The sequence below is a fragment of the Neolamprologus brichardi genome, chromosome 23 (genome assembly GCF_056152115.1).
Source record: "Neolamprologus brichardi isolate AB-2024 chromosome 23, ASM5615211v1, whole genome shotgun sequence".
In the NCBI taxonomy this organism is placed as follows: Eukaryota; Metazoa; Chordata; class Actinopteri; order Cichliformes; family Cichlidae; genus Neolamprologus; species Neolamprologus brichardi.
The window spans coordinates 6,249,810-6,274,064 of record NC_142125.1 but is presented as its reverse complement, the minus strand read 5'-3'; the positions used below and the strand labels follow the sequence as shown (position 1 = coordinate 6,274,064).

The 24,255-nt window shown below is 38.3% G+C and overlaps 3 protein-coding genes across 6 annotated transcripts; 1 reads left to right on the top strand and 2 right to left on the bottom strand.

The window, feature by feature from the left end:
* Positions 1–590: 590 nt before the first annotated feature.
* Positions 591–6,300, bottom strand: LOC102776568 (signal-transducing adaptor protein 1-like). The gene is made up of 13 exons (XM_006809389.3): positions 6,163–6,300; positions 4,270–4,341; positions 4,039–4,158; positions 3,729–3,785; positions 3,482–3,633; positions 3,063–3,194; positions 2,641–2,710; positions 1,993–2,095; positions 1,805–1,903; positions 1,283–1,354; positions 1,097–1,147; positions 850–981; positions 591–729 (listed from the first exon to the last, which is right to left on the bottom strand). Exons 1-13 carry the CDS (start codon positions 6,247–6,249, stop codon positions 665–667), a joined length of 1,212 nt encoding a protein of 403 aa, XP_006809452.2. The 5' UTR covers positions 6,250–6,300; the 3' UTR covers positions 591–664.
* Positions 6,301–8,962: 2,662 nt separating this feature from the next.
* LOC148095979 (uncharacterized) lies at positions 8,963–12,763 on the bottom strand. 4 transcript variants are annotated; one of them, XM_087836054.1, is made up of 8 exons: positions 12,604–12,763; positions 11,487–11,573; positions 11,004–11,144; positions 10,744–10,883; positions 10,491–10,627; positions 10,292–10,385; positions 10,052–10,151; positions 8,963–9,934 (listed from the first exon to the last, which is right to left on the bottom strand). In XM_087836054.1, exons 1-8 carry the CDS (start codon positions 12,722–12,724, stop codon positions 9,069–9,071), a joined length of 1,686 nt encoding a protein of 561 aa, XP_087692180.1. In that variant the 5' UTR covers positions 12,725–12,763; the 3' UTR covers positions 8,963–9,068. The 4 variants fall into 4 exon arrangements, 3 of the variants coding, with proteins under 3 accessions (XP_087692180.1, XP_087692181.1, XP_087692182.1); XM_087836055.1 differs by having other exon boundaries at positions 10,744–10,862; XR_015717184.1 differs by lacking the exon at positions 8,963–9,934 and having other exon boundaries at positions 10,069–10,151; positions 10,356–10,421; positions 10,517–10,627.
* Positions 12,764–16,704: 3,941 nt separating this feature from the next.
* Positions 16,705–21,575, top strand: LOC102776856 (ras-related protein Rab-11B). The gene is made up of 5 exons (XM_006809390.3): positions 16,705–16,888; positions 18,103–18,298; positions 18,388–18,581; positions 18,675–18,755; positions 20,610–21,575. Exons 1-5 carry the CDS (start codon positions 16,849–16,851, stop codon positions 20,753–20,755), a joined length of 657 nt encoding a protein of 218 aa, XP_006809453.1. The 5' UTR covers positions 16,705–16,848; the 3' UTR covers positions 20,756–21,575.
* The last annotated feature ends 2,680 nt before the right edge of the window (positions 21,576–24,255 follow it).

Below are 24,255 nucleotides of genomic sequence, written 5' to 3'. Positions count from 1 at the left end.
GACCGTCATAAAACCGATCCTGTTGCTGCATGGCACCTACTAGAATTTGCTTGATCACATGACCTGATGCGATAGAGCAAGTTTTACTTCAGTAAAAAAAAAAAAAAACATTATATGCAATACATTTACAGAAAACAAAAGTTCATCTGGCAGTTCTGTTTTTCTTCATAGGGCTGCATCACTAAAAAGGTGGGCAGTAATACACTGTAGTTCAAATATGAACATCCTGCCTGTAAGGCACAATATAACCATTGTAGCTATGGAAATCTTACAAAAACAAAAACACAAACAAAATCTAAAAACACTGATAAATGTGATTCAATAGAACAAGGGAGAAAAAAAAGTGCCACTTTCATTGGCAAATGTGCAAAATGTACAAGAGAAAGGTATAGATAATGTGACATGTGCACTGCTCTTTACAGTTGATTAATTTGCTAATGAGTGTCCGAGAGAAGCAAAAATCAATAGCACGTTAATCTTCTGAGAGGCTTTGCTGCTTCTGTGCTGCCGACAGAGCCGAGCTACACTGCGGAGCAGGGGGAGGTTATCAGCGGCCCGTTTCTGCTCCCATGTGTCGGTTCATCTTGCAGGGACGGTCTGACACAGCAGCTTGGCCATATTGTCACAGATGGAGATTGCTCTCAGGGGTTCCTGTCACGAGAGGTCACTGGCACTTTCCCTTGTTTTTTTCCAGCCGAAGTTTCAGCTCAGATATTGTTTCGCGAGCAACTAAAAGATAAACAGATTATTAAGTTCAACATGAGAAAAAAGTAAAAATAACTATTTAGAAAAATATTAAATGTGTTTCAGATTTCACTGAGGTAGGAAAAAGCCTTAAAGTAAACCTACGCTGATTATCGGGCTCTGTAACACCTTTCACCTTCACATCTTGTTTTGTGGTTGAAACAGAGGAGGGAAAAAATTTGCGAGGTGCAGGAGTTGGAGGCATGAGTGGAATTTTCTGGGTTTTCCCTTCTGGTTCTGTAGTGAAGACAAAGACACATACAAGGGGGGAATTAGCCATGCAGCGTCAAAGTGAATATTTTCCAATAGTTTCTTAAATTAGAAAGCGAGATAGCGATCGAGAGCGACTTACGTGGCAACGCATTGACTGAGGAATCTTCTGTCTCTTCTGCTTCCTCATTCCCTGTTTGAACACAGACATTGCTTAGAAACAGAAACTGGAAAAAATGAAGTCACACCTGTTTACACTTGTGAAACACAACAAAAACTCATGATTGATGAGCTGATTGATGGCACATGTGGCAATGGTGATACTCACAGTTCTCATTCAAATACAAGCACTCTTCCACTGGCAATTCCTCTGGTTCAGCAGATGGTGTTTTTCTACAGACTGGAAAATAAAAGACATGATTTTGATTATTGGAGCACCTAATAAAAAAGAAAGAAAGAAAATGACCAGATTTTAAACAAAAAAAAAAAAAAAACAGGTACTATTTAAACCAGCAACCTTGGGAAACCACAAATGTGCAGACAATAAACACGGCATATTATGTTCAGGTAAATAAAGGTTAACGTAATATGTTTTAGTCACAGGAGTCTGGAATGAATTCATTATAATTCCAAACAATTGTTTACTGTGACCTGTAAAAACACAACATTCACATCAGTCTAAGTTTAATGGTAATTAGCATTTAATTTCTAAGTCCAGAGCCAAAAGAAGAAACTAAAGTTAAATCACTAAGAGGAATCTCCCAACTGTTGAGGTCAAAGCACCAAAACAAAGAGGCTTACAAAGCAGAGTAAACAGACTGATGTATGAGTTTGTGTTAATGGGAAATACCTGGTTTGGGAGGCTTGGAAGGAAGGCTTGGTGGAGGACCTTTTTGCGAGGGCTGCTGAACACTCTTTTCTCCATTTTCATTATCAGAAGAAATATAAGCTGTTAAAAAAAGTCCATAGCTTATATTAGTCATGGAATAATTATTACAGAAGAACAAATAGAGAGACTATATCAGGTTCTGTACATACATAATTTCTTTTCATATGGTTCTTCAATAATGAGGGGAATCAAAACTCCATCAGTTGACGTCACCAAATAGCTGATCACATCGTGCAGAGTGTCACAGGTGACCTGCACAGAGAGAATAATCAAATACACAAAGTTAACAAGGGTGTGTGTGTGTTGACTTGGTCATTTATGGACCTGCAATGATAAATTGTCTTGCAGGAACTGCAGTGAGCACTGCTGCTGAAATTCACTTTACAGACTGAGGTGTGTCATGAGAGCGCAGAAGGAAATGCATGCAACTTTCAAGCACAAACCCAGCGTTGTACCCGCAAACTAATACAAAAAAAAAACCACACACACCAGGGCTGAGTCATGAAAACAGCAGCCAGATTAAGACAATCATCTGCTGCCATGACAATTTTATTCCCACCACAGCCTTTACTGTTAAACACCTTATTCTTTTCCAGGAGGTCATAACACTTTATAACACTTGATCTCTATCACCAATAAAACCATGAAAGCCACACACAGAAGATTTCATAAAGCAATAAAAAAGGCAAGACCTGCATAGAGAATAAAAGATTCCACTTAAGTTACTCAGTTGCTCGTTTATTTGAGGCGCACATGTACAACTGAACCCAGAATTGGGCTTTAGTGTTAATACTCACTTTAGGCTCCACATCGATGATGAAGCCGCCGTCGTGTTTTCGGATCACGCGGTAGTGTTTGACTAAAGGGCTGCAAGAAAAAAAATGAATAAAATGTAAAACCTGAATAAAATACCAGCATAGTTATTGCTATCAGCGATGTTGGGACACTGCAAAACGTAACGTAAAAACAGAACAAATAAATCCATATTTCATTCATAATAGAAAAAAAGATGAAATGTTAATAATATTTTTCCTAATACGTTGTCTGAGTTCTACTGTGAATATACAATATGATGGGTTTATGAGATTTTCAAATCACTCCATTCTGTTTTAATTTTACGCAGCATCACAACTTTTTTGGAATTAAGTTTGTATATTATTTGTGTTACGTATGAATGAGTGAGCACATGTTTATATCTGTGTCCGATGTGTGTGCGTACCTGTCCAAGTCCTGCCTGGTGCTGACAGCGAAGGAGCTCCCATCGCTTCCAGGTCTCAGCAGCAGGTTTCCTCTTTTGACTTCTCTGTCAAGAAGCAGCTCGGCCTCCAGGCGGGAGACATTGTGGTAACAGCTATAGGAATGACACAAATGTGTCACTCATCAGCAGCTGAGCTCGGTATATAATTAAATTCTAATGGAATGCATATGCAAAGAATGTTTCTGGCATAAGAGTCAATCTTGACTTCTTTCCAAAGAAAACAAAATTCCAACATGTCTGGCTTTTGTTTCTTTCCCGAGAATGAAAATGCAAATAATTCAGTTAAATACCAGTTAATGCATTTACAGTTATAGCAACACCTCTTCGCCGTAAACATAGTCAGCAACAGTGCAAAAGTCACGAGTGTCTTTGATACTGACGCTGGCATGTCTGCTTGTAGGGTGACATAAGAAGGGCAGCTGGTCTCAGCAGATGGAGGGCTGTTCTGTTTTCTCTCCGTTTCCTTTTGTACTGCCTCTTTCAGCATGTGGATCTGACCTGGCAGCAGATTCAGAGAGGTGGGCACGGCCAGCTGCGGGAATACATAATAATAATTTTAAATACTCTGCGTTACATCAACAGCTTGTTATTTTTCTATAAAGTGAGATAAAGGTTTGTGCCACAGACCTCAGCCACAGCTTGGATATAGCCCTTCCAAAACTCACGAACTTCTGCATTTGGGACCTAAAGAAGTGACAGAGGAGGAGGAAAAGGTCAAAAACAGAACATCCTCCTGTGATAGAAATCAGACCAGTTGCATGTATTCCACTGTGTGTGAATGTAGTTAGAAAAAGCACGAAGTATAGATAAAGTGCTTGTGAGAATGGGTGTGACTGGGTGAATGTGACATGTTGTATAGAGCGCTTTGAGTACTCCGGGAGAGTAGAAAAGCGCTATATAAGAATCAGTCCATTTACCATTTACCATATTCCCTTACAGTGAATTTGATATTTCCGCCTTTCAGCCGGAGATTGAATCTGGCTGCATCCAAGTTACGGTCCTGTCTGGTCTCATCTGTTACTGAGATAAATCCACTGAGATCCAGTTTCTCTATGTACTGATAAAACACACACAGTCAAAGAGGGTTAATCAAGAAAAGTTTGGGGGGTTTTGTTTGTTGTTTTTTAAAAAGAATAATTCATTTGTGAATTTCATTAAGTCAACTCACATCGCAGTCCTTTTTGTCATTGAAGAAAAAAAGGGTGTTTCCACAAAGGGCGGTCCACAGTTTCTGAGATGTCTGCACACAAAAAGAAAAACAGCTCAAGAAAAGTGACGAATCCAAACACGTGGATAGATATTTTAAAAATAAAATCATCCATTTTCTTTTATCCATTTCATTTATTTCGTTCCAAGTAAAGAAGAAAGGAAAGTTACACAACAAGGGAAAAAACATCAACAACAACAAAAACCAGGCTGATGACATTTCTGGGAAAGACCTGATGAGTCAACTGATTCCTTTAATGCAAAGGAAACCAAGAAACCTCAACAGATACAGGTGTATGATATTAATAACGCTGCTCTACATGCTTGTTTGGATTCCTTTGGACCTGAGGGGAATCATGATGCTGCATCACTGAAATAATTAAATGTGTTGGTGTGTAAAGTGTGTCAAATCCCAGTATGTGTACGAACAAAGTTAGGATTGTTTTCCATTAGTTTTTATTTTGCTTGTTTGTTTGGTTTTTACATTTTTGTTTTCATTTCAGCTTGATTTCAATTGATTTCTTTGTTTTTGATTTGATCAGTTTTAGTGTTAACTCTGCATTTGTCTGTTATGCAAGGTTTTACTATTGTGTGGCTGTCACACTGTAGGAAGTTCAGAATAGAGCAATGCACAATGCAAAGATTTTGTATGAAGTCACGCAGACGTCAGTTTCAGTCAGCGGGTACACCAGACTTGTTTTGCCTGGACTGAGAAAACCAGAGATGTATATTTCATGTATAATTTCATCTTATTTTGGTCTACAGACAAAGCAAAGACCCGGATGAAGCTCTCTTTTTCCATTTTCCAACACTGTGACCTGCTGGTAAATATTAAGGCTGATGGCAAAATCTCTAAGGCATTGGATGCCAAGCTCAAACAAATTGTGTTGAATTTATAAAGTGAGATAAAGGCTTGCCCTTCAGTCTCATGTGCACAGTCTTATCAGTAACGCCTTGTAAGAACAGCCCTCAGGATTTATGATCTCTAAAGCTTGATGTTCTAGTTTATATCTTGTGTTAGTTCCTGGTTTTCTCAAATGATTACGACAAAACCAGTAAAGAAGTCAAACCAGTCTGACAGGCAGTGTCAAATGACGAGGAGCTTCTCTACCACAGTAAACAACTTTTCCCCTGTTTTTTCTATCTAGGTCTTTTACCTACATCTGTTTTAAAGGGTAACTGAGCAGTAACCATGCCAATGCAGTGCTGTTTTATCATTTTAAGCATAACGACTAAGTACAAATATTACATTGGAGTACAGTTTATATAACCATGGGCTTGTGCAGGAAACAAAAACTACAGAACTACAAACAAAATGAAATATTGCCCAAAAAAGCATAGAAGTCCTCTTTGAAGTCACTAAATGACCCTGACATTAAAATGAATAAGTAAGTAGAAATATTTAACAGTTGGCAGTTGTTAGGAACATTAATGGCATGTTACGCACATGGTTGGCAGGTCAGTCATTCATGTTCCTCTGTTGTTACCGCACACACGCACACACACCATATTTCAGAGTAATTGATTGCTTTACAATAAGGAAACGAATTTGACAACATTTCAAGCAAAAGTGGTCACGTTTTTGCACTTTTCAGTTGTAAGGATTTGCGCTTTTTCTCTCTCTTATATATAAAAGCAAATTCTTTTGGACAGTAACAATCAATAGAAAGACTTTGCTTCATCAGGTCTTGATCATTTATGAGAAATTCATGGACATTTAAACTCAAAAACTGACTAAACTGTTTGAAAGTTAAAAACCTGAAGCCTCGATGGAAAATAATGACATGTTTGCTGTAAGCGTGAGTATACAACGGTCAAATATCTGCACAAACAACCAAGCAAAACTCTTATTTACCTCATCATTGAATGATCTCTTCTCCATGTATCCTTCGTAGTAACAGTTTGGCAGCTGGTCCCTCGGTCGCCTAGTTCGCTTTGCCATCACAGCAAGTGTCGTTGTTCAGAATAAGTCAGATTATACTGTGAATACGAACTCAATTCTCCTACAAATGTATGAAAAGTGCCCCAGCTGCCTGACTATAAAACAACTCAGTCCTTGGGCCACGCCCTCGACCAATGATTGGTCAAAGAGCGAAGTGGGTGGGTGTTTCTTGAGGACGGGAAACTACCTTTTCTTGCAACTTGGAACAAATTCCAGCGCCTGGTATTTACACCTTAATGAACTTCAAAAGAACTAAAGCACAATGCTCATAAGAGCGTGTATGTTCTTCAGTCATTATTTACAGTAAATAATTCACAGGTCATTAAATGGAAACAACGCAAACCATAAACCATAAAGCTGTTGAGCTGGAGCGTTAGCTTTTTAAACATGCCATCATCAATGGCCACTAGTAACTAGTACATGTGTTTACCACTTCATTTTTATTTTTCATTTTTTATTTTTTATTTTTTTTTACATTTTCATTAACTTTGAATAGTCAGCTACTCATTCACAAGTCTGCTCCAGAACCATTTCATCTGTTTACCTGTTTCTCAGGTATACAGTTTCCAGATTTCTGTCCAGAGACCTGCTTTTAGAAAATCTCTGACCTGAATTCATAGCTTATTTCAAACCTCTGAATACAGTTTGTTTGTAGATTATTCACTGCTTTGAAGCACAGTTGTTTTAGAATTTCTTATCGTGATTATTTTTATTTGGTTTTAAATTGGCTCAGTCCAGAGTGTGTTTGCTAATTTCAATTTAGTCTTCATTGTTTGGGGATTAGGCCTTTTTAAATGGTTATAGTATGAAGGTTAGTCATCTGGGGCACTCTGATTAAACATTTGCACCAAAACTTGCTTGGCAGGTTGTGTTGACATACTCTGACGAAACTGGCAAAGACTAAAACCAAACTGATTTTTATTACTCTATATTTTTATTTTAGTTTAGATTTCTAAGTACACTATGTGTTTTCCGCTTGTTTTCTGTTTAATTGGCCTTAGGTTTAGTATTAGTAATAGTAATAGTAATCTTTGTTTTGCACGTGCTGCAGGTCCCATAGCTCCACACAGTATGGAACTATGAGGAAACAATATACTCCATATAAAGATTTTTGATTCATTTTGAATTATTTTAAAGTTTATAACTTGGGCATGCTTAAAATTACTTGTAGTGTGCAGGGTCTTTACAACATAATTCAAATTTAATTCAAATGTTTGTGATTTGGCGCTCCTTTCCTATAAAATACACAGAAGTTAGGCTACTCTATAATACAGCCTGCACCTTTAAAAAAAAAGTATAGTGTACTAAGGCTGTAAGATGGGAAATGGTGTTTGTTTTTTATAACCAAGAAATTGCACATTGCTTAAATTTGCGTGGGCTCTCTCCAGGTATTCCAGCTTCCTCCCACAGGACAAAGGCATGCGCTTAAGGGCGTCAGGTTAACTGGTGAATCTAAATTGTCCAAATGTAAATGAAGTGAGAATATTTTGACTGCCTGTCTCTCTTTAGCCCTCGTTAGCCCTGCCTACAGGCGACCGGTTCAGGGTGCACCACTTCCAAGGTACAGCAACAAATGGCGGGATACGTCAAGGTGTGATCTTGACGTATCACGCCTAATCTTTCGGTTAATCAGGAGCCATAACTTGATATCATCACGGTTTTTAGTAAAAATAGCACAGGCTTCTTTCAGATAGCATGAAACAGGTCCTGAGATTAACCATCAACTTGTACTTTATTCTCAATCTTGTCAAAGTTTTTTGGTAATCTGATTCCATGAGAACGTTGCTGAACTCAGTGTTGCGTAAAAGATCACGTAGTAATAATCGTGTATTTTTTCTGTTGCTACAAAATGAACTGAGGACACGAAGTCACATATTCAGATGGCAGCGCCACCAACAAAAACATGTTTTTGTCGATTTTAGGGCTGTTCCTCGTGTTGAAATAACTGTGCAAACACACGACACAAAGTAATGCAGCAAAAAAATAAGAATAAATAGCAGTTCCCGAATTTACGTTAAGGTTGGGTCTTGACGTTACCTTAGCAGTGTTTACTCTGTGAATGTGTGATCTTTGATCTTTACAAAGTAACTCACTCTTAGCCATTATAGTTTAACATCAACAATCCAGTCTAAGGTTCATTTACGCAGGGCTCATACACAGTAAAATTCGGAGTGTTAAAATAACACTTAAAGAGTTAAATTTAACACTGGTCGCAAGTCTATTTGGTCCCATTCGGAATTGGTGTTAAATCGACTCTTTCTATAGTGTTAAAATTTTAGAGTAAAATTAACTCTAAATAGAGTAAAAATTTAACACTGAGTAACACCGCAGAGTGTTAAATGAACCTAACACTACTAGTAGTGTCATATTATTTACTCTATCATAGTGATAAATTAACTCTATTTGAGTAAAATTCCACTGATTTTTAACACTGAATTGAGTTGTTTGAAATTAACACTGGAGGTTCAAAGAACTCTGATGAGAGTTGATGTTAATCTATACTGTGTTATTCATACACTAATCTCTAGTGAAAAATTAGCTCTCATAGAGTAAAATTTTAAATTAATTTTACACCAAGTAGTGTTACTAAAACTCTTCCTGTAGTGTTACCTTTACACTCAATTTAGTGTTTTGCAGCATAAAAACCTGGTTTCTAATAATGCTTTAAAATATAAAACAAGTAAGCAAAAACCACAACTAGATAATACGTTTAACGGCTTTATTTTGATGTCAGGCTCAAAATATTAAAACATCTCATGTAGTGTACATAAAACACTACACACACAAAAACAGTCATAAAACACTTTAAAACAATGAATTTAGTTCGGCATAAAATGACAATATGGAACCACATACAGGGAGGAATCAGAAGTGCCATACTTCATTTGAAGATCAAATGGTTTGAAGTAACACAGCTCTTTTATGTTCAACACCTTCAGCACCATATTGGGGTGCATTCTGACCTTAAATGCATGAAAATGGTCATCAAAACACAAGGTTTCCATCAGTTTTCCACAGAGCAATACAATGTCATCTTTCACAACAATACTTTTGATCTTATAAAACACTGGAATCTCAGACACTACCTCTGTACAGATGATAAAGTCATGGCGGTACTCTGTACCACGATGCTTTATCCACTCAGCTGAAAAAACACTGGTAGACAACGCAGCTCCAAATTTTAAAGCAATTTCTGGACCTTCTTTCAGCTCTCCAAGTGTCACCATCTTTCCTGGTCCTAAAGCTAATCTTTCAAGGCTAAAAGACTCCCAATACATGGCCATACAACTTTGGTGTTTCTTGGCCAATGTCATTGTAATGTTTTTAAAGCTTTTTAATTGCTTCTTAAAGAAGTTATGTTTGGCTTTGTAACGCATGCACCACATGTGCAGAATTGGGCCAATATTTCGTATACTGCGAGGGTAATGTATCATGAAGTGATGCTTTGGTAGGAGACTGAGTGTGGGAAATAACTGCTTAAAGAGCTGATGATGATCAATAATCAAATGTTTGAGGTAGATGGTCATACCTTCTGACAGCACTGGTGAAAACACAATATTGACAGAGAGAGAGATTGCTTCCTTACACTCATCCTCACTCCGCACGTTCTCTGTAACAAACTGCAACTCTCGTCTGACAGTTGGTCCACCACACTGGTCTTCACCCGATGATCCATCTCCTGGTGCTAGACAATATGAAATACAACTTTATCAAAACTAATAATAACATTTAATAACCATTATTAATACAGAACCACAATTTGGAACTGTATTATATGTTTCCACTTAATTATAAATGTTACCTCCAGATGATAATCGCCTCTCTTTAGCAGTGCATCTCTGTATGGTTTTAATCCTCCAGGCCAAGTACCCAGTGCCACTCTCGCCATCATAATAATGTTCCTTGGAGAGTGACATATACAGACATTTTGTTTAATTTATCAGTAAGTTATGTAACCATGAACAGTTGATAAGGACATACATTTTGGCAGGATTTAAAATTTTGATTTTAGTTGTATCAGTTATTACTGTTAGCTACTTACATAGCCATTTTTTGAGTATGGGTCACTGAGGTAAGGGAAAAAGGTTAAAATTTCTCTGGCATACATTTCTTTTACCTGCCGTGGTGGTGATGTACTGCAAGATCAAAAGGAAAAGAACTAGTCAGCTTCCCTGGAATTAATAGAGATTTAAAATAATTTGAAAATGATAGTAAAAATCACAGGGCCAGAAATAAATTACCCATTTTTTTCTGTCATGTCAGCTACCAATATGTTGACCATTTTTCTTCTGGTTTCATCCACCAGGGACTTGGTCCGATTGTACTCATTTATTATACGTTCTCCACCAGGTTTGCTGGTGAGAATGGATTCCACCAACTGGAAAAAACAATAAAAACATTCTACATGTTGATATAACCACTACAGTTCAGAACACTTAAACTACAAACAAAAAAGACACTATTAGAAGAATGTGGAAATCTGTTAACTCTTACTTGCTTAGCTTCTGCATCCAGCTTCTGACGTTTCCTCAAAGGGCTGTCTGAGAGGATGACAGTATCCTGTGAATCTGATGAATGTGGCGATGATAACTGGAACCGCTCAGGAGACACTTCTGCAACAGATGTTTCCAAACCTCAAAAATAGGAGCAAAACAAATCAGTTTAGACTCATTTTATACACTCTTTGAATAAACAATGTAATAATGACACACACAAAAATGACATCCAATGAAACACACATCATTCAAACAAACCTGTTTCATATTTGATGGTTAGTACTCCGGTTGAGGGATCTGTTACTATATCCTCAAATACATCCTCATCCAACTCAGTCCCTGAACTATCAAAAACTTTCACTCCTTCTGTTACGGCTGGCACACCAAACTTTGCAAATGCTGGAAACAAGCACACAACTTTGTGTAAACAAAAAGATTACATGACATCTAATGTTTTGTAGCTTAAAATTAAGATCATTTCAAGATACTTCTTCAAAAGTGAGTCAGATAAATAAAAGCTAAATTATTAAGCGACACTAACATGCTTGATAAGTGGTAGATTAAAATGGGTGACACTCACATTATGCAGTTTTTTCCCCACTAAATATACATTCATAACTAAGATGCTTCCAAAACACAGATCATTTTCAATTAATCATAAAATGCAGTTTGAAGAGACTAAATAACAAAAAGAACGTAAAGCCCCTTGTACACCTTTTTTATACAATGTTGGTTTCTTACCGGCAATCAAAAACTCCTTAAGGCTTGGCTCAGATACTCTAACAAATTTCTGCACACCTCCGAGTTTTGCTTTAAGCAGCATGCTTCCTGTAGACAGTAATTTCTTATAGTCAGTGCTCTTCATTGAACTACAGTAAACAGAAAATGTGAATATTAAAACAGTCCAATAAATACCAGCAAAATAGCCTTGCAATGTTATTTCTTACTGTATGTTACTTTTATGTCAGTGTAACAAGGTGTTTCAGCTCTTTGGCAGTAGTTTTTAGCCCTTTACTAAATGAGTATTTCATCTACAAGAGATATAATCCTCAATACAAAGTAAGTTACTACTACTTTTTACCATTTGTCTGATCTAACTTAGTACTAGGGAGTCAGTATTTTGTCATCATTAGGTAACATACTGAACAGTCTGGTAACCAAAATGGAAAAAGGAGCGGGGTAACTTTTGTCAATACCATCAACTCACAATAAATACAAACGCTGTCATCTTAAATTCAACCTACTAAAAAAAAGCATTAAAAACTGAATCCTGGACATTTTGGATACTTTATCAAGCTTATAACACCTGCTGGTTGTACTCCTGTAACTGTAAAATCGCTGAAGACAGCCAAATTAAAATAAGACAATAACCTTACTGAAAACGACCTCTATATCTGGTACATAGGTATCAAAAAAAGAAAAATGTAACATTTAGTGTAAACCTTTAATTAGTTAATGCTTGGGTTATGTAATTTAAAATTTAACGATAGCGAATTGCCCGCGCACTGAGGTTAGCCAAAATGCTAGTTAGCGAGCTAATGTTAAGATGTAAATCCCAACACATGGAGGGTTTAATTTAATGGAATTTCGAACATGCTAGAACACAACACAATCACCACTACACACTGAAATAAATTTTGATAACAAGCCTTACAGTCCAACACTGACATCAGTCAACTTTTTTTTTTTTAGCTAATTAACAACCTTACATTAGCATACAGACAGTGTCACATTTGCTTCTGGTACAAAATGAAATATATAATAAACATGGACAAAAGGAATGTAACCTTATTTTAATGTGCTATCTGTGCTTAAAATGTCGAATTGTTGGTTTAATAAGTAAATATGAACAACTTACCCTGCAACTGATGTGAAGAAAATGGCGTCCTGAAAAATCCTCTTGGTTTGAAAACGAGTCTGTGGTGGGAGGAGCTTTCTAGAGTAACGTTGACACTGCCTCTTTTAACTCCACGAATCATCACCCACACTGGGGGGCGTTTTGCTCCAGCTGTTGTTATAATGACTCTATTAGAGTAAATACACTTTAACACTGCTGATTTAACACTGGGAAATTTACTGTGTACCTATACACTGTAAAAAAAAAATGTCCGTGAACATTACAGTGAAAAACAAAATTCAACATTACTGTTAAAATAGTACAGAGTTACTGTAAATCAAGAAACATTAAGCTATGTAAAATTAATTTTTACTGTTAATATATGTTTTTAGGTGAAAATGTATTATTGATTTGTAAAAAGAAAAAAAGAAAGAAAAAAAAGAAAACTTTTGCTCTACTTTTAACGCTACGTATAAAGCCAGCCTCCATTCTGAAATCAGAAATCATAAGCTCTCAATTTCTACAGAAACAAGATGTTAAATATTATTTCTTTTAGTCCTTTTCAGACAACAAAATGCAACTGTTTCCGTTTAAATAGGGGTTCACCACCAACAATCCAACTTTTAGGCTTTGAACAGAGATATGTCGCTGTGCCATCTTGATTCAGGCGAACTGAGTGAAGCACGCGGATAACATCCAGTGTATGAATGTGAGAGTGAATGAATAGTGGTATTGTAAAGCGCTTTGAGGGGTCCCGAAAAGCGCTATATAAATGCAATCCATTATTATTATTATTATTATCCACGGCACTCAAGTCCCGAGGTCTGCCTCGACCTGACTCATAGTTACGTTTCTTTGAAGGTGCGTCATGTTACCTGGAGGTTTCGGTGTAGTTTCCGGTTTCTTAGTGAAGACTATCCGCAATGATGCACAAATGTTTCCAAGTTTAAATCATCATTTACAGCCCATCTGTCACGGAAGCTCACTTTTCAGAGCGCAATATTAGTGAAGTCATCTGTCCCAGTCTGTTGACGTTGGCCCTAAAGTGTGGGAGGCAGTTAGAAAGACAGACACAGATATTATAGTTATTACCTGAATATCCACAACCCAGTGGATGTGTGGGGTATATATATATATATATATATATATATATATATATATATATATATATATATATATATATAAACACATATATACTCTGAAATGTTTGTTTGTTTGTTTGTTTGTTTGTTTGTTTTTACCCAAATTTAGAATAATGGGTAACCTTTACAGGTTTGTGCCTTACATTTGGTAGAATCAGGACCATTTGAAGATGCACCTGGTCATTATTTTTTCCACCAGTGTGTGAATGCGAGAGTGAATGACTAGTGGCATTGTAAAGCGCTTTGGGTGCCATGAAAAGCGCTATATAAATCCAATCCATCATTATTATTATCATCATTATTTTAGCTGTACGGGCTGAAGTGGTACAAACTCCAAAGGCTGAGATTTACAGTCTATTCCTGGTAGTGCAACAGGGGCTTCAAAGTCATAGAACTGCCAAATGGGATTGACTATCCCTTACTATAAAGCGAGTAAAACAATCATCATTGCGTATCTACCGCAGCACCGACCTGTCAAAATAACCACAATGAGAACAGATCATAAGCTCCGGGTAGAGTGCCCAGACAGTGATGTAACACAAGTGTCAAATATCATGCAGGACCAAAATGATGTAAATTGACATGTTGATCAAAGTAAGACATGAATAAACACAACTAATAGGAAATTGTTAAGGAAAAGATTCGGACACAGTTGGGGAATAACATACAGTGTAAGATGGGGATTGAATAAATCTGAAAATGTATTCAATTTATTTATTAAGATAAACAAAAAGTGGAGGTGTCGTCAATAAAAAGGGCCCCGAAGTCCCCCGTTATTGTTTGTCTCTGCTGGCTCTTGACCTGCATGTGCTTACAGCGAACACCCCGGGAGCTTTTTTGGTTTCTTCTTGGTATTTGTTGAACTTGCAAGTTCAATAAACCAGCTGGCATCGAACTCTGCTCTTCTTCTGTGATTTTTGTGTTTTGGTTTTTAACTAGTTGACAAAGCCTGAATCCACATCCTATCAACATGAATACATTTTGCAAAGTCTTTAAAATTTGCAAATCCACAGCTCTCCACTTGAGTTCCTTTAGAAGTGAGTATTGTACTTTAGTTGTTTTTTTAAACCACATTTAGCGTGAATCACTGTTTATAGTGGTTGATTATGAATTCTTGTGTTCACAAAGGTGTTTAGATGATGGACACAAAAGTTGAAACCAAAAAAAAAGAAGAAGCAACAGCGAGTGCACCCAAGAGTCCTCGCCCTCACTGCAAATCTCTCTGATTTCTGGTAAGTGGCTGCACAGTTTATTGTACATTCATTTGACAAGAGAAGGGTGTAGGGGTTTTTTTTTTGTAGGTGTGCCATCTTAAGTTTATTAGTTTATGCATTTGTTGAAGTTAAGCACTGCATAAATATCACCATTTCAAGAGCTGATGAGATTCAAATATCTTGCCAGTGTTGGCCACACAGGTTCCTTTCTTTAGCTGTTTTGGGCCTTTTCTACATTTGACCACTGTTCAAAAGTTTTGGATGGACTTGGATGATATAGATTTGTCAGATTAGTTGTAAGTAGAGAGTTGGTTCAGACCAAAGCATTGCTGTCCCCTGGTGTTGCTTTTTTGTCCTACACTTGTCAAAAGTTTTGCCAGTTACACAAAGATGTTTCTATGATACAGTGAAGAACAATCACAAAGGCTTCATAAGTTTCAAAGATTTCATTTAACAAATACATATAAGTTTAGTTTTGGTAGTGCCAAAACATTTGGCCACTATTGTACAGCTTGATTGGCCTGACGTCCACAGACTGTAACATGGGCAGCAGTTTATCACGTTTGTTTGGCCAATTTTTTTAATTGTTGGATCTTCAAAATAAATACACAACACGTTTTTTAATATACAAAACTGTTTAACCATTTCTCAGCACAGTGCAGCTGGAGAAATCAGTACTGCCAACTTTGTAAGAGTGTGGGATGGCTAGCACTCAGTTTCATCATCAGTATTATGTGTTTTTACATTTTTCTTTTTCCTTGTTTGGATGGAAAACTAAAGCAACGCAAATAAAATACTTGTATGTGACTTTTTTTTAAGTCTTCAAGGGACTCTCTGCAGTCCTGTGAAAAACTGAGCACATCCCATAATCAGTAACTTGCTAAATGTGGAATCACCTTTAGCAGCAATAACTTGTTTTCTGTGTGACTTTATCAGTCACTCAAATTATTTTGGAAGAATTCTGGCCCACTCTTATTCATTTGCATTGCACAGCTGTCCTAAGGGTTTTGAGACAGAACTTCAGTCGGGTTCAGGTCTGGACTTTGGACCATTACGACACCTTGATTGTTTTCTTATTGCATGAGCCAACATCTAGCTGTCAGACAAATGGCCTCCAAAATACTTTGGTATGCAGAGGAGTACATGGTCGACTTATTTTCTGTAATGTGTCCAGGTCCCAGTGGTTGCAAAACAAACCTAAATCATCACCCCTCTACCACCATGTTTGACAGTTTTTCCTGATATGCTGTGTTTTGTTTTCATTGTGCATGGTGAAATATCTCCACTTTGTTCCAGAAGTCTTGTGGTTTGTTCAGGTGCAGATAAGCCGTGCTGGCAGTTATTTCTGGTAAGAGGAGGGTTTCTCCTTCCTTTCCAAACAAGCCATTCTTGCTGTTTTCTATTTGTACAATCATGAACTTTAACGTGTAACTCAAGGGTGAATTTGCTGGCAGCTGTCTTGAATGTTTTCAACTTGTGAATAATCTCTCTGTACAATGAAGGACTGCATTTGATTACCGGCACCTGCCTGTTACTTACCCTCTTTATGGAAGCGGTAAGGATGTACTTGGTTTTTCATTTTTATTTTCAGATGTCTGTAAATGAAACGTCAGATACCTCAAAAACTATGATATAATTGATAACCTTAAAAACACAAAATATTAAAAGTCGAATTATAATAAGAAGGTAAATGAATGTAAAGTATCCACAGGGAGACTTTTCTCAGTACTAACCGCATCGCCTCCTCTCTGTACGCGCAACTGCGTAGCGGGCAGTCACGTGACCGTGTCAGCGGCTCCGCTCCGTGCACATTGTCTCTCGTCATCTTGGCGCACCACCCTGGTTTGGGCAGGGAAACCTACCTACTCTCATCACCGCAATCTCAAAAAGGAGGGCGATAGTATCAAACGATGGGGAACAGGGACGATGAATACGACTTCTTGTTTAAAGGTAAGCGGAACCGCTGCCGCTTCTGGACGGGTTCAGCGTCAGTTAGCATGCTAGCTGCGGTACCGCCGGGTAGAAAATCAGCTGGTGGTGGCTGCTAACTGTAGCTAACCCGAGATCCCCCCCCCCTTTTTTTTTTCTTACATTTTATTTTATTATTATTATTTTTATTTTACAATTGAAGCGTCGCTTCCTCTAATTAAACCCATATTTGCCGTTACTTTAGGTGCGGTGCTGTTTCTTTTGTACCGAGGTTTACAGCTAGCAGTTTGGGCTTTTCTAGAAAGTAGGGCGTGTGGCGCTGCAAGCTAGTGGCTAGTCAGACGGATGGTGCCATTACTTCTGCATTAATTAAACTTTACTGGCATGGGAGAGAAGTTTTCCTTTGTGGTGGCCACACGTAGACGTCTGCTATTTAAGCAGGGGCTCCAGCAATGGTCTGCTTTCTTTAGACTGCCTCCTAAAGTCAGATGAAATGATTAAGAAAACAGGATTCCTCTTTGTGCCCCCCCAAAACAAAAAACAAAAAAACAAAACAAAACTGGAGCCTGAGGGAGGAAACTCGCTCCCAGTGAAAGCAAAGAGGAGGAAACTCCTGTAGAGTCTTGTTTTGCTCCCAGGTATTTTCCAAACATCAAAAGCCAGCATATTTTCATACCAAACAAATACCAAGCCCTGATCATATGATCCATTTACTCATAGGATTACAGTTATGTTGATTAGGTTTCATTGTCAGAATGGGACCACAATAAGTGGCATCCTTATTTCCTCCCTTGTGATACTAACCTGAGATGAAACACTATGAATGGCCAAGTAGCTATCTCCTAAAAATATCAAATCAAAGTAAGGCGGTCTAGAGAAGCCGTTGGATACTGATTGTAAGATACTGATGACTCGTTACGACACAGCAATAAGAGGCCTTGAGAAACTGATGAGTCAGATTTCCCATAGAGCAGGATATTGGCAACTTCTTCCAGCCTCATTCCCAAAAGGGCAAAGTCTGATAGCTAGAGATAGAAAGCAACAGTTCAGCACTTTCAGCACGGCTGTAAATTCTGTGGTAAAATCTGTAATGCTGCAGCTGAAAATGAGTCTGTTTAAATTAAGTAGAAATCCAGTCACTGCTCACAGACTCGCCTATGGGACACTATTAAAAGTACAAGTTCCTTGAGTGCTTTTCATTTAAAGTCTAAATAAAATTTTTGTATTGTTTCTAGTTGTACTAATCGGAGACTCTGGAGTAGGGAAAAGTAACCTGCTGTCCCGTTTCACAAGAAATGAGTTCAACCTGGAGAGCAAGAGCACCATCGGGGTGGAGTTCGCCACCCGAAGCATTCAGGTGGACGGCAAAACGATAAAGGCTCAGATCTGGGACACAGCTGGGCAGGAGCGCTACAGAGCCATCACCTCAGCGTGAGTGTTTTCAGTTTGTCTGAACTAGCTTACGCGATCGTGCTGTATTGACAGTATTTTAATCGTTCCGTTTGTGCTGGTTCACTTAGGTATTATCGCGGTGCGGTCGGAGCTCTCCTAGTCTACGATATCGCAAAGCACCTGACATATGAGAACGTTGAACGTTGGTTGAAGGAGCTGAGGGACCACGCTGATAACAACATTGTCATAATGCTGGTTGGAAACAAGAGCGACCTCCGACACCTCAGGGCCGTGCCCACTGACGAGGCCCGAGCATTCGCAGGTAAATCGCACTGAGACACAATTATGCTAAACAGTCTGCGCTCGGTGTGATTTTGTGCAGATCTCAAGTGTCGAACGTCTCTTCTCGTATTAGAAAAGAACACACTCTCGTTTATTGAGACGTCAGCATTGGACTCCACGAATGTAGAGGAGGCATTCAAGAACATTTTAACAGGTAGGAATGCACACAGAATTTTTATTTTGAAATCTGATAAAAGGCATCTACCAAAATCATAATACTGGTAGTGACCAGTTCATGTAATTTCATCAAATGTTTCAGTATAGATTTTGTCACTGTGTGAAATGATTTTTGATGTCCCCAAAGTCCGTTATTAGTTGAATATGTTGACGATAAACAAGTATGGGTAACTACATTAACTATTGTTAAAATAAGTCACGTTATGCTCAATATTTTGACCGCGATTTTTAAGGTTAGTAAGTTCGTTTCAATCTTAGTGAAGGATTTTTTTTAAAACTTGAATGTTCCAGTCATTGTATGTGCAGTATTATACATGTTAACATCTGTATGATGACATGTAGATGCACTTTATATTATAGCTTCCCAGTGTGCTTTTTTTTCTGAAAAATTGATTATTTGACTGCTGTAAATGTAGTGAATTAATGTTAATGTTAAGCCACTAACACTGACCTATGAATCATTGAAGCATAAAAAAGCCACCCGACTCAAGCCAATGGTAGTGTTTTGCATCAACAAGGTGATTTTCAATGAGCTTTATCTGAAAACTTGGCGTAGCTTAGCACGCTGTGCAGCATATCCTTAAAACAACAGGGGAAACTGGACAAATGAAGGACAAAATAAGAAGTGGCACGTCTATCAGTATCTTAAAGTCATGGCTATCAAGAAGCCATTCGTAAGGGGGAATAAATAGAGAGAAAAGGCTGGTGTTTGCCAAGTTACACAAGAATGGGACTGAAAAATAATGCCAACAGGTCTGATGGAGTGATTAATCCAAATTTGAAAATTTTTGGTTTATATTGCCATCGTTTTGTCTGGAGGAACTCGGGAGAGAGGTACAACAGTGAGTGTCTACAACCATCTATAAAACATGGTGGACGCTCTGTCACGGTTTGGAGCTGCATTTCAGCTAGTCGTGTTGGAGATCTTGTCAAAATTAATGAATACAGAAAAGAACGGTTAGATTTTGAATGAGCCAAATCTGAGCAACGGCTTCATTTGTCAGTGATCCCAAACACACTGTCAATCCAGTAAAGGCATACCTGAGAAGAAAAACGCATAACAGAACACTGTAAGGCGAGGACTGGCCTCCTGAGAGCCCAGACGTCAACATTATTGAAGGAGTGTGGGATCATCTTGTCAGGGAATGGGGGGAAAAGACATCCGTTATCTAAAGAAAAGCTTTTAATGTTCTCCAGGAAGCCTGGAGAACTATTCCTGAAGACTATGCTGTCAGTTTCCTTGTAAAATGTAAAGAAATGATGGCGAATCAAGACTTTTTTCTGACAGTAATGTATGTTAGTTGCATGCCAAATAGAAGCAGGAAAAAAGACATTACATTTATATAACTACTGTACACACTTTAACATTTATTAATTCTGGGGATTTAGGCATGGGTTGTTATTAATGTTTATTTAAATTTGGTACATTTTAAATGCCCTCATATTTAGATTAGTTTGATCAGTAAATGTAACTTACATGCTACTGTTAAATATTTATTTATTTAATAACACATTTCTTTACACCCCCTGGTTAAAAATAGAGGACTGAGAGAGAAACAAACCCCACCTCAGGGTGACAAACTAGTGTATTCCTTGGGCTGATCCCTGGATAAATGGGAGGGTTACATCAGGAAGGGCATCTGGCATAAAAATCTGTGCCAGATCAAAACATGTGGCGGCGACTCTGGGAAATGCACGAGCAGCTGATAGTACCTTTTTATATTTAATCTGCACAGCCAGTTAAATAAATAAGAACATTAAAATTTTAATGATGAACATTGCAAAAGTGTAATTTTTTTTCTTCTTCTATATTTCGCAAATTTGTCTGCAGAAATCTATCGCATCGTGTCACAGAAGCAGATAGCAGACAGATCTGCACACGACGAGTCTCCAGGCAACAATGTCGTAGATATAAGTGTCCCGCCAACCACTGACGGGCAGAAGGGCAACAAACTCCAGTGCTGCCAGAGCCTGTGACGCTCTGTCCAATGACACTCATCCTCTCCTCCACATTCACCTCCACATCACATCACCTGTGCACTTTTTCCCCCGTAGCTCTGCTCACGGCCAACTCCCTCACCACTTTAGCCTCTTTTCTTTTTTTAAAAATTTTTTTTAAACCTTTACTTTTGTTTTATAAAGTACTTTTGAAGTCACTTGTGCTCTTCTTTTCTGCCATGAAAGAAACATTTCAGAAGCCTTTATGTCACTCAGTCAGTCTGCGTGAAGGTTCCTGTTATCCAGGAGCAAGGCAGTCTTTGCTGTCTTACTGAAGCCTGTGAAGTTGTTCGAACTGAAACACTGTCCTCTAAAGGGAGGTTGTGAGATACATTTCAATGGTTACCACTAGATGGTGCTGTGTAAATAAACTACAGTTACTCCAACCAGGTGAAGCAGTATTGTGCTATTTGACAGTGTGGCTCTTACATCCTTCTTACATCATGCCAAAAAATATCCTCATTATGTATTTATTGAAGAAGATTTGGCTGAAGTCGTTGTTTTACTTTCAGTTTAAGAACTGTGTAAATTTACAATAAAATCCTTGACTGAAGCAGTTTGTTAAATGGATATTTAACATACTCTGACTTGTTTGGTTTTCGTTTGTTTGTGTTTTTTGTTTTTGTTTTTTTCTCATCAGAAATGTACTGAACTGCGTGGACAATTTTAAACTATTCCACACAAAAACATAAACTGAAATATTGTCATTTTAATTCTAGCTCTGAAGTCACTTAGATAACTATTTTACATGTGTAAGTGTAAGGTAGGTGAAAAACATTAAAATGTTCAATGGACTGGTACTTACAGTGCTTTTCCTCTCTGACTTCTTTACTTCATGCTTTTAATCACTTTTTAGCTGGCACACTCTGACGTCTTTCCAGTAATTGGAATCTCAGTATCTGACCAAAGTAGCCTAATAACCTCCTGAGCTCATAACTGCTTACATGTTATTGTCTCATTCTACTAAACTCTACTAATGTAAATATTTAAAACTTTAAATTACGCCTTTTTGAAGTTAGAAAACTGGGTTTTCTAATCTGAAAATACAGCTGCTAGCACAGAAATTTAAGTCGAATCGAATCTTTGATCATAAATTTGATTACTGTATTTTATTCTTGGACCCTGATAGAGTACAATTCAGTTTATATTGCCAAATAGCATCAACAGGGTGCTTTATATTATAAGGCCCTACAATCAGACAACCCCCTCTTTGAGCAAGCACTTAGCGACAGTGGGAAGGAAAAACTCCACTTTAACAGGAAGACACATTCAGTAGAGCTAAGCTCAGTAAGGGGAGGTCATCCACCACAACTGTTTGGGGTTGAGGGCAACAAAATAAAAGACACATTGTGGAAGAGAGCAAGAAATTAATGATTAAATGCGGAGTGGTATATAAAGATATAGTGAAAAGGTGAGTGAAGAAGAAGCACTCAGTGTGAAACCCCCTAGCAGCCTAGCGTAGTTACGGGAGGGTTCAGGGTCACCTGATCCAGGCTTCGTTATAAGCTTCAAAAAGGAAAGTTTTAAGCCTAATCTTAAAAGTAGAGAGTGTGTCTGTCTCCAGAATCCAAACTGGAAGCTGGTTCCACAGAACAGGGGCTTGAAAACTGAAGGCTCTGCCTCCCATTCCACTTTTAAATACTCTAGAAACCACAAGTAAACCAGCAGTCTGAGAGCAAAGTGCTCTTTTGGAGTGATATGGTACCATGAGGGCCTGATTAAAGTGAGTTGAAGGATTTTATATTTGATTCTGGATTTAACAGGGAGCAGTGTGGGAAAAACATGCTCTCTCTGTCTTACCCCTGTCAGCTCGCTTGCTGCAGCATTCTGAATCAACTAAATGGGCTTTTTAGGGAGGTTTTAACTTTTCCTCATCCATTTATACAATGGATCCATCTATACATATACGTTTTCCTTCTGACTGGCTACCGCTTGCAAACAAAAGACCTGAACAGCAGGTAGGTCGGCTCCTCTGTTCAGAGCCAGCTTTGTGCACTTGATGACTACATTAGGGGTGAAAATTACTTGTACATTCACTGAGGGTTTTTTTTTTTTTACTTGAAACTGGTCATCTTTAGTATGAGCATCCACCAGTGTAACACTGCAAATACACTTACTGGGCACTGGGTAGGAACCTTTACCTTCAAAACTGCTTTCATTCTTCCTGCCATAGATTCAACAAGGTAATGCAGTTCTTCCTCAGAGATTTGTGGCCATACATCCATATCTCCTGTTCCACCACATCCTAAAGGTGCTCTATTGCATTGAGATGTGGTGACTAGCCCATTCGAGTGTAGTGAACTTATTGTTTGAGATGATCTAAGGTGTTGGACGCAGGCATTAGAAGCTTGGTATGCCGGTGATAAGCATGAAGATCGTCAGCGGTGGGTTGTTGTAGGAAAATCTTCACCACGACCTGTCATCTGATCTGTCAGCACAAGGCAGGATGAATCCATGCTTTCATGCTGTTTGTGCCAAATTTTCACCCTGCCACTCATGCGTCACAGCAGAAGTGGAGCCTTATCGGACCAGGCAACGTTTTTCTAATCTTCTATTGTCCCATTTTGGTGAGCCCATGTGAATTGTAGCATCAGTTTCCTGTTTTCAGTTGCCAGGCGTGCCACCTGGTGTGGTCTTCTGCTGATGTAGCCCAGCTTCAAGGTTCCCGTGCTTTCCACTATCCTCTTCTGCATACCTCGGTTGTAGGGAGTGTTTGAGTTACAGTTTCCTTCCTATCAGCTCAGAGCAGTCTGGTCATTCTCCTCTGACCTCTGGCATCAACAAAACATTTTCACCCAGAGAACTGCTGCTCACTGGATATTTTCTCATTTTCATGCCATTCTTTCTTTGGGAAAACCCCAGTACATCAGCACTCAGACCAGCCTGTCTGGCGCCAACAACTACATCATACTCAGAGTCACCTAAATCTAATTTCTTCCATGTTTTGATGTTCATCAGCAGTTATCACCATGTCTAAATGCATAGTTTATGACATGTGACTGACAGCTCAAGATTTGTACCTAATGAAGAGGCCAGAGAGTGTATATGACAGGATATAAAGAAGTCCCCTTTTAAATGCAGATAAACACAAATATTTTAAAAATACATCGCCATTTTTTACCTGAGTATATCCTCTGTAGCTCTTTTGCATCTGGTCACCATCTAGATCATTTTTCTTGGAGCAGCACACCAAGATTTACATCTCTAGAATGCAACTGCTGTCACTGAGAGCAAGACAGGCAAGTAGGAAAGCAGAAGAAACAGCTTTTAACATTGCTTCGACTCCTAATAATAACCTGTGAAAAACAGCTTTCCTTCCTGGAGAGCAGACCCTCTTCACAAAAACAGCATATTTTGAACTTGTGTTACTCTAAGCTGCTTATGCCGCATGCAGCGGACAGGAAGCAGATACTGAGCGAGTCTCCACGGATACCATAGAAGGACTTGACATTAGCGGTTTGTTTTTTTTTCCATTAGGA